General features: G+C 57.5%; 1 protein-coding gene across 3 annotated transcripts in view; it reads left to right on the forward strand.

Moving 5' to 3' along the window:
• Positions 1 to 5687, forward strand: part of CXXC5 (CXXC finger protein 5) — a 34867-nt gene extending 29180 nt beyond the window's left edge. For all 3 annotated transcript variants that reach the window (XM_061151453.1, XM_061151454.1, XM_061151455.1), the window contains exons 2-3: positions 2022 to 3091; positions 4646 to 5687. In XM_061151453.1, the coding sequence (XP_061007436.1) occupies positions 2183 to 3091; positions 4646 to 4690 (954 nt within the window). In that variant the 5' untranslated portion in view covers positions 2022 to 2182 and the 3' untranslated portion in view covers positions 4691 to 5687. The remainder of the gene's footprint in view (positions 1 to 2021; positions 3092 to 4645) is intronic.
• Positions 5688 to 10281: the final 4594 nt, after the last annotated feature.

A 10281-nucleotide genomic window follows, 5' to 3' on the forward strand; every position in this document is an offset into this window, starting at 1 on the left:
CTCCGACCCCTGTGGCACCCCCCCGGCCCAGTCTGGACACCTTGCCAGGCCATCCTGGGTTTGTCCTAGTGGAATCTGCCAGCTTGCCCAGCTCTTCCTCACCACTCATCCGCCTTCACTACGAAAGAGCTTAGGTGGGCCAGTACCTGCTGGGGAGGCAGAGTGGCTGGCTGGCTGCTGATGCCTCCCCTTTGCCTCACCCTGGAAAACGGAGCTTTTCCCTTGCCGGCACTCGCTTCTCATGGCCACTCCTTAGCAGTCCTGGGCCAGGGGCCCTGCCTGCCCAGGGCCTCGATTTCCCCTTCTGTCAGTTCACAGGCTTGGGCTGGATGACCTCCCAGGACAGGCTGAGTTCTGTGACTGGGGGATGGTGGGGTTGCCTGGGGACAGAGATGCAGTGTGCGCCACCCCCAAGCCCAGGGCGGGACAGGCCCGGCCAGATGTGCGCCTCCCCCTTGAGTCGCCAGCTGCTCGTGGCGGGGCCCCGTCCTCCCACCCCTCTCTTGGGGGTTGCTGGGCCGCGGCAGGCAGATGCTAGGGAGCCAGGGCTGATGAGGAAACTACCACTCAGCTCCATCTGGAACAGTTTCTTCCAGAGCTCTGGCCAAGGAGCCTGGCTGCTCACATGCCTTAGTCTTGGGGCCTGAGCAGAACAGGTTCTGTCTTGGGAAGGGGCACCCCCACACGTGGATGTGGCCAAGGAACAGACTCCATTTCTGAGAGGGTCACACCAACTCTTGGTCCCAACTTGTAGCAGTCAGAGGTCCCTTTGGCCCAGAGTCCACTCTGCACTCTGTTCTCACTGGGCGCTCCCTCCAGACCCATCTGGGAGCCAGGCTGGGGAACAGCAGTGAGGCCTGCCTAGAGACAAGAGTGGGTCCTAAGGTTTGAGAGGGAGTGGGGAGTATGTGCTGCTGGGTGGACAAGGGTGGTCCCCTACTCTTACAGAAGGAGGCTTGTCCTCTGGCACAGGGCTGCCTGCCCTCTAGCAGAAGGGTACGTGCTCCTTCAAATAAGGGCTCTGTGCTCTATTTGGCAAATTGTGTGAAACAAAGTCACTTACCTTTACCTGCAGGACTTGACAGAGCCTTGAGATAATGTGTATTAGGCATCTTGGGCTTTCCTGGTGGCTCAGATGGTATCTGCCTGCAATGCTGGAGACCTAGGTTCTATCCCTCAGTTGGAAAGATCACCTGGAGAAGGAAATGGCAACCCAATCTAGTATTCTTGCCTGGAGAATCCTGTGGACAGGGGAGCCTGGCAGGCTACAGTCCACAGGGTTGCAAAGAGTCGAACACGACTGAAGGTTTAACACACAATTAGGAAGACTTCCCTGGTGGCTCAGAGGGTAAAGCGTCTGCCTTCAATTCAGGAGACCTGGGTTCGATCCCTGGGTGGGGAAGATCCCCTGGAGAAGGAAATGGCAACCCACTCCAGTATTCTTGCCTGGAAAACCCCATGGATGGAGAAGCCTGGTGGGCTACAGTCCATGGAGTCACAAAGAGTTGGACATGACTGAGTGACTTCAAAAATATAAAAAAATCATCCAGAGGCAGCTTCCATACTTTGGTCTGTATTGCCAAGCTCTGTGTGCACCCCTCTTCTCCATAATTGGGTCAGTGAAAGATTAGGAAGCAGAGCGTAACCTCTGAGGTTAATGGAGCTCTCCTGCTCTCTCCACCCCGACTTCCCCCCAGAGGAAGGACCGCCTGCTTCTGTGAAGTCTTCCCAGATCCTAGCAGGGGGACCCAGCTGAGCCTCTACGGCGCTGCTGAGTGGCCATGTGTCCATGCGACAGTCAGTTTTCGAAAACCTTGTCTTCCTCACCTTAGAATATTCCTAGCCACTGTTTGTAGGTTTTTTATGAGTCTTAACTGAGATAGTACAAATGAGAAATTCCTAACTTTGGCTGGCACTTGATGAATGCCCTGGTGAGGCCCTGGTGGTTACCATTGGCGATGCATTGGTGGCGGCAGAGGTGTTTACCACTGCCCTGACCCTGTATCCTCTTGTCCCGACAGAGTGAAAGCACTTCCACGTGGACACCCGACCATGTACCTGCGCTGAGTGGCAACTCCCACCAGGTCTCTCTGTGCTGGGCAGCAGGACCCCGGTGCTTGTCTGTGGACCCCCCGCAGTTGGCAGGCTCCCCCGGCAGCGGGGTCCGGGCCTCGGCCCCACCATGTCGAGCCTCAGCAGTGGCCCCCAGGACACCGGCGGCAGCAGCAGCAGCGGCACCAATGGCAGTAGTGGCGGTGGCCCGAAGGCGGGAGTGGCAGACAAGAGTGCGGCGGTGGCCGCTGCTGCGCCAGCCTCGGTGGCGGATGATGCCCCACCCCCTGAGCGGCGGAACAAGAGCGGCATCATCAGTGAACCCCTCAACAAGAGCCTGCGCCGCTCCCGCCCCCTCTCCCACTACTCTTCGTTTGGGGGCAGCGGCGGCAGTGGCGGCGGGAGCATGATGGGCGGGGAGTCAGCCGAAAAGGCGGCCGCGGCCGCCGCCTCCCTGTTGGCCAACGGGCACGACCTGGCGGCGGCCATGGCTGTGGACAAAAGCAACTCTACCTCAAAGCACAAAAGCGGTGCTGTGGCCAGCCTGCTGAGCAAGGCGGAGCGCGCCACGGAGCTGGCGGCCGAGGGACAGCTGACGCTGCAGCAGTTTGCGCAGTCCACGGAGATGCTGAAGCGCGTGGTGCAGGAGCACCTACCGCTGATGAGCGAGGCGGGCGCCGGCCTGCCCGACATGGAGGCTGTGGCGGGGGCTGAAGCCCTCAATGGCCAGTCCGACTTCCCCTACCTGGGCGCCTTTCCCATCAACCCGGGCCTCTTCATCATGACCCCCGCAGGCGTGTTCCTGGCTGAGAGCGCGCTGCACATGGCCGGCCTGGCCGAGTACCCCATGCAGGGAGAGCTGGCCTCCGCCATCAGCTCGGGCAAGAAGAAGCGGAAACGCTGCGGCATGTGTGCGCCCTGCCGGCGGCGCATCAACTGCGAGCAGTGCAGCAGTTGTAGGAACCGAAAGACTGGCCATCAGATTTGCAAATTCAGAAAATGTGAGGAACTCAAAAAGAAGCCTTCCGCTGCTCTGGAGGTAACGGCGCCTTAGAGGGAGGTGTGTGGGCTCTTGCGTCTGTCTGGCAGTCCAAACCCACCCCCACCCCCATCCCCACCTTTCCTGCTTGGGCCTGTGTCAGGGATGCCAGCTGTCCCTGGGCTCTGGAGTTCTAGGCCAGGCTCCAAGACACCAGTTCACTGCCCGGAGAGTTAGAGCCACATCCCAAGATGCCCTTAGGTTGTAGTCTGCAACCTAGGCAAGCACGTAATTTCACACGGGGGCCTAGCATTCCCTCCAGGCCCCAGGACTCCGAATGCCACACACCCACCTCCCCTCCCACCCCCTCAGCACCATCCGCAGTTCTGGGTCAGGTATTGAGATTCCCACACAGGTCCTGAGTCTCTGACTTTCAGACATGTCCTAAAGTTTCCAGTTTGTGACCTAAGATTCTGGGAGACTCCCCTGCCCCATCTGAGGCAGTAGATCTTCTGGGTTTGAGGGATAAGCCCTCCGTTTGCCCCTTCAGAGCCCAGCCTTTCCCCCAAGGCCACCCAAGAATAGAGCAGGTCCAGTGCTGACTGCTGTGCTCTGAAGCCTGGAAGACCCTAGCTCTAGTCATCTAACTGACAGACTTGGGGTGCCTGGAGGCCCCAAGTTCAGTCTGGCTGCATAGTTAATGGCCAGGGTTCCTATGGGCCTGGGAGGTGGCTTGAGCCTGGGATGCGGGCAAAGCTTGCCCACTGTGGATTGGTTCTGAGAAGGCAGAGAGGTTCCTGTGATGATTTCTCTCCATCCTTGTGGCGGGGCCTGTCCTCATGTCCCCAGCCATGACAGCTTCACTGTGATGCCAGGCCTGGGTACAAAAGCATCTTTTCAGCCTGCTGTCCCTGCCCTGCCCCGCCCCTCTGCAAATGGGCTTGACGCACATGTCCAAAATGGTTGCAAAATGATAATGGCACCCCAGCGTGGCTATCCCCTTCACCTCACCCAGCTCTAAACCTCATATGTCTGCTCTCCTGCCCAGAGAACATACCTGGATGCACACAAAGGCACCCACTCTCCTCTTGTGTAGAGACAAGACTGATACACACACACACATCCTGCCTTGTACACAGCCTTATTATAGACGCAGCCTCTTAATAAACACAGCAAGCATCCTTCCACCTCACCACAGCTCCAGACACACTACACACTGTAGCATAGCTCAAGGCACACATCCTCGTGTGCGTCCAGTCCACATGCGTACACGCTCATTCAACAGAAACGTGAACACAACTCCTAGAGGCACCATGGCCACCTGGCGCTTGTGGCCTCTGGACCAGGGACAGGGGTCTTCCTGTCCGGAAGGAGGGTTCCTGGGCACAGTGGCTCAGCCGGCCTCAGGGTGCTCCGGGTGCTCCAGGCCCTGCGGTGGCCAGTGGGTCAGGCGGCTCTGGCCTGGCCCGGATGGCAGGAACTCCACGGGGTGGCTGCTTTTACTCCATGCCCATCCCTCCGCCAGGAGGCCCTCCACGGGGGAACGTCTTTGCGCCAGGCCCAGCCGGACCCTGACTGAACTCTCTCCTTGTTTTTGTCTCCCGCCCCCGCCAGAAGGTGATGCTTCCGACGGGAGCCGCCTTCCGGTGGTTTCAGTGACGGCGGCGCGAACCCAAAGCTGCCCTCTGCGTGCAATGTCACTGCTCGTGCGGTCTCCGGCAAGGGATTCGGGCGAAGACAAACGGATGCACCCGTCTTTAGAACCAAAAATATTCTCTCACAGATTTCATTCCTGTTTTTATATATATATTTTTTGTTGTCGTTTTAACATCTCCACGTCCCTCGTATAAAAAAGAAAAAAAGAAAAAAAATTTAACTGCTTTTTTTGGAAGAACAACAGCAACAACAAAAAAAAAAAAAAAGAGGTAAAGACGAATCTATAAAGTACCGAGACTTCCTGGGCAAAGAATGGACAATCAGTTTCCTTCCTGTGTCGATGTCGATGTTGTCTGTGCAGGAGATGCAGTTTTTGTGTAGAGAATGTAAATTTTCTGTAACCTTTTGAAATCTAGTTACTAATAAGCACTACTGTAATTTAGCACAGTTTAACTCCACCCTCATTTAAACTTCCTTTGATTCTTTCCGACCATGAAATAGTGCATAGTTTGCCTGGAGAATCCACTCATGTTTATAAAGAGAATGTTGATGGCGCCGTGTCGAAGCCCCTCTGTATCCATCCATGCGTGTGGAGCTGCTGCTAGGTGCTCACAGCGCGGGAGGGGGCAGCCCATCCACCCCGGGGGCACCCACGGGCCCCAGAATGGGAGCTCCCCCCCACCCCTAACAGTGATGATTTTGCAAAAATGAAAGTTCTGTTCATTTATCCATTGAGATCTGGGGAGCCCATGTCTCTATTTCTGATCCTGGCTACTTACCTTAGAGAAAATAAGTCCTTTTTTCTGGCCTCACTGATGGCAACAGAAGAAAGGATTTCTCTGCGTGGCCCCCTGCCAGTGGGGGCGGGTGCCCAGGGGCCCCCTGTGGCCTGGGCCCCCTTGCCCATGGCCAGCTTCCTGCTGATGAACATGCTGTTTGTATTGTTTTAGGAAACCAGGCTGTTTTGTGAATAAAACGAATGCATGTTTGTGTCACGAAACACCACTGGCTTCTTGCTGTCCGGTTTTGGGGCCTGGCTTGGGGGCTGTTGCTGGGCAGGGGTTGTCTGGGACGACCTTGGGAAGGAGGAAGGACGGGAAGTAAGGTCTTCACTGGATCCAGAAATGGGGCAAGCCAGAGCAGCCATCCTGGCGGACAGGATGAAAATGCTCTTAAATCTGGAAGTGGCCGGTACTGGAGCACCTCACCTGCCTGATTGGGCCCCCCCGCCCCCTGCTGAAACCTGGACTGCCAGGGACCATCACTTACCTGGGGCCACCTTCTCTGTTCACCTCAAGTCACCAGGTCCGATCAGTGTAGAGTATGGGGGTGGGGCCTGAGCTGCCTGTTCAGGTTCTCATTTCTTCATCCTTGCAAGGATCTAGAAAAGTGAAGCTGCAGGGGGCAGTTTCAGCCCAGGTTCATGGGGACCTGGCTGTGCTCAGCACCCACACACACAGACACCCCCCCCCCCCAACTACCCCCACATACCCCCCTTCAGAGCTGCTGGAGTGGGGCCTGGAGGTGTCCCAGGCTTGGGCTCTTGTCTCCACCCCACCCTCCCCTCTCCCCGCTCCCTCCAGAAAGACTGTTGGCACAAGGTTGTCTGGGGCCTCTGAGGCCAGGTGTCTGGGGAAGTCACCTCAGCCACATGGTCTAGGCCAGGGCAGCCTGAACAGGAAGGGGGTGGCAGCTGCCCTGCACGCCCCACCCCTGGACATCACAGAGGCTGGTATGTGCAGGATGCAACCATCATCCACTCAACCAGGAGGGCTCTTCCCACCCAGCAGCTTTGAGCCTGGCTGAGATGGAGCTAGACTCAAGGAAGAACTTCCTGACAACATTGGAGCCTGGCTTCAGGTGGGTGACGGCTTTTCAGATGATGGAAGGGGCAACTTCTGAAGCCAAGTGGGCAGTCAGGTGGGGGGAATGTCTCTGCTATTGTTCCTGGGAAGAGAGAAAGCAGCCAAGTTGGGTGGGGGCTCTGACCCCCCCGACCCCTCCCCAGGTGTCACAAGCTCCCTCCGAGCACCCGGAGCTCAGCAGCCTGGCCTGGCACAGCAGGGGCAGGCGGGGTGGTGGGAGGCAGCTTTCAACTTCATCTCTGCCTGGGAAAAATTCTCTTTCATGTGGCTGCCTGTGATCTCTCCAGGCGGCTCTGCCGAAGGGGGGCGTCCAGCGGGGAGCAGGGGGAGGTGTTATAGCCCAGGGCACCCTCACCCCCTGCACAAGGCAAACTGCAGCACCTGCGGAAGCTTCTGGGGACAGGGAGGGTCCTCCTTGGGGGAGTGGGGATGGGAAGCCTGGCCAGCAGGGGGCACCCGGGCAGGAGGCCCTGGCCTGCCCCCGCCTGGCTGCTGGCAGTGCATGGGCCGCAGATGGCCTCGGCCAGCCCTCGTTGGCATGCCTACAGGTGTGGGGTGGATGGCTCTGGTGCCAGCCCCGAGGGGGGTATGCCGTGACTCAGCCATCCTGTCCCCTTTTCGCGTGCCAGCCCACAGCCCAGCTCCTGGGCTCACCCTCCATCACAGAGAAACCTGGAGTCTGAGGCCTCGCACCTCTTCCAACTTCGTCCTCTTGGGCTGTGCTTTGTGGAGAGGGCAGGCCTAGGCAGGGGTGGAGATGACTGTGAGGTTGAACACATGACACCTCAGTTACCTCATCTGGGAAATGGGGACAATCAATTCTCCATCAAGTTGCCTGAGGATGAAATGATATCATTCTAGGGAAGGGCCTGGCTCCTTGTAAGCACCCCGTCAATAGTAGCTGGTGCTGTTATTTTAAAACTATTATGCACCTAAATCTAACCAAGATGTCCCCCACCTCAGGGGGTGCATTCTCCCTAAAGCCCAGCCACCCCACCTCCCATCTCTCCAGAGTGGCCTAGCTGCTGCCCCAGCCCTGGACCCTGCTCCCGCATGTCCGCCTCTTTCTGTTTTTTTTAAATATTATTTTTGGTCATACTATGCAGCTTGTGGAGGTCATAGCTCCCCAACCAGGGACTGAACCCCAGCCCCAGTGATGGAAGCACTGAGGGACCCCCAGTCCACCAGGGGATTCCCTGTCTCTGCCTGTTTCTATCTGGTTCTGTGTCTTGGTGGTCTTTGCTTGCTTCTGACTCCTTTTTCTGTGTTTTGTCACCTTCCTGTGCACCTCAGTCTCCAAGTGTCTCTTGTGTCTCTCCTTGTATCTCTCACGTCTTTCTGTTGTGGGCTCACCCCTGCTGCTCTCCCATCTGACGGAGAAGTTCTTAGAGGCGGGCTCCCCTGTGGAGCTGAATGTCCAATTCCCCTCCCTGGGGGTGCCCTCAGCTCCCTTATGCTACAGTTGGGAGCCTGACCTCCTGGTGACCTGGGAGCTTTACCTCAAGTACCCTGTACCCCCGCTTGGATGGCAGGGGGTGGTTGGAGAGGCTGGAAGTGAGCGCACCTGGAGCTGGAGATAAAACCAGCCTCCATGTAGCTCTGTGTGTGTGTATGTGTGTGTGAGAGAGAGAGAAAGAGATGCTTCAAGGCCCTGACAACCACGTGAGGGCTTGGCACAGCAATGTGGCTATACGTGACACTGAGACATTATGAAAATGGGTCTGTGCAGTGTGTGGTAGACTGATGTGAGACCTCATGTGGCCATGGATTAGAATGTGATGTCAGTGGCCCCACACTTTGGGATGTCCTGTGACATTGTTCAATCCTGTAACAGACCCAGTGTGATACCAGGTTGTACAGCTGACTGTGTGGCTCTGAATATGCAACATATACTGTACGGTACTCATGACCCTGAGACAAGATTCTGGGTGGTTCTCTGCGGTTTGCGATGTTGTGTCTGTGTGGTCATCATGGGTGTGGCCCTGGGACTGGTATCAGGATTCTGTGTGAGTGTGTGCTGCCAGCCTGTGATCGTGCTGTGACCTTGTGACGCTGCCTGGGTGTGTGCTCATGACACTGTGTGTCGGTGTGCACCTGTGCTCGCCTCGGTGATGCTCACGTTATGTGCCATGTGTCTTTGTCTACAGCATTTCCTGGGTCTCTGCCCTGACACCTGTGCCACTCTGGGGACAGAGCGAGGGCCCTGGCAGCCCCTCTTACCCCAGCCTGGCCCTGAGGCCCAGTCTGGGTGGGGGAGCTGGCGTGGGGGCAGCAGGCATGGTTCCCACGGCCACCACAGCCCCTCTCCCAGCCCCACCACCGCCGGCTTCAGCTCTGCAGAATATCCTGGCAACCCCAGCCTCTTTGTTCTCTGTGGCCGCCAAAGGCCTCTCCCCACCCCAGCCTGCCCAGAGCCTGCCAGGCGCCCCCTCCCCCCCACAGCAGTGGGGTTTGGCCTGACCTAGTCCCTTGCTGCCCTTATCCCCCACTCAAACTGGAGCCCCTGTTTCATGGCCTGAACCTGACTCAGCATGCCAGACTGGGCCTCTGACCCCCTGCTGTGAGCCTACTGTCCTTGTCTTGTGCAGGAAGAAGGAAGCAGGACAGCCCCTGTAACATACTGGGTGACTGTGGGCCAGGAACTAGGCTCTCTGTGTGGATACTTCTCCTTGGCCCAAGGCTAGTTGGAGGCTGTCTTCAATCTGGGATGGTTTCAATTTGTTCAATAAATTTGCTTCTTTGGCTCCAGAAAATCATCAGGATAGGGATTATCTGTTTAACAGATGAGCAACTGAAGCCCAGAGAGAGTTGCAGACACACCCAAGACACAGAGCAAAATGGTAAAGGGACCTGATTGGAACTGCCTGCGCCAGGCCTCTGGAGGATCACTCTTTACCATGGATGGGAAAGGAGGCAGGGCCTGGGAGTCTGAGTCTAGACATACTCTTCTTGGTCACTATGTGTCAAAGCCACGTTCTGGTGTGTATGTGTGTGTGTGCCCTTGTGGATGACCTTGGCTAAATGCCCTTGCCTCTCTGTTCCCAGGAAACAAGGGCAACATAACCAGGGACCACAGGGTAAGGCACTTGGTGGGGCGCTTTGCAGAGCAACAAGGTCACCTCACGGGGCAAAACCCATAGCACCTCCAACTGGGCCTGGAGGCAGATTCTGCCATGGGGCCCCAGCCTCCACTCCCAGAGCCAGCCCAGCTCTGCTGTCACAGAGGGGTGGTGGCGGCCCCACGGCTCTGCCACATTCAAGGCCAGTTCGGCCTGACCCGATTGCAGCCCCAGCTCCCACTCCCTCCCAGGTGCCGGAGATGGACGGATGGAGGTCACTCTTCGCTTGGCCCTGGCCCCCCACTGCCCACCCACCCGCCACCCTGTACTGAGAGGCAGTGCTGATGGTGGGGGAGGGATAGGCAGCCACCAACACATTAATAATACAGACCTTGGCCTAGGCACCCTGCAGGCAGTTAAGCGACACAGAGAGGCCCAGCTGCCCCCCAAGCTCACACAGCCCTGCAGGGAATCCTGTCCCCCGAGGTCCACATCTCCCCCGAGGGCCCCTTGAGGGCTCCTCCTGCCATACCGAGTGGAGAATGGCTGAGAAAGATAGAGGGGGTATGGGAGGGTCCCCCGAGGCCACCGACCCGGCTGCCAGAGCGGACACTTTCATCTCTCTTCGCCTGTCGACCTGCCATCCCTCAGCAGCATTAAATTCCCCTCC

This window comes from Dama dama, chromosome 9 (assembly GCF_033118175.1).
Source record: "Dama dama isolate Ldn47 chromosome 9, ASM3311817v1, whole genome shotgun sequence".
Classification (NCBI taxonomy): Eukaryota; Metazoa; Chordata; class Mammalia; order Artiodactyla; family Cervidae; genus Dama; species Dama dama.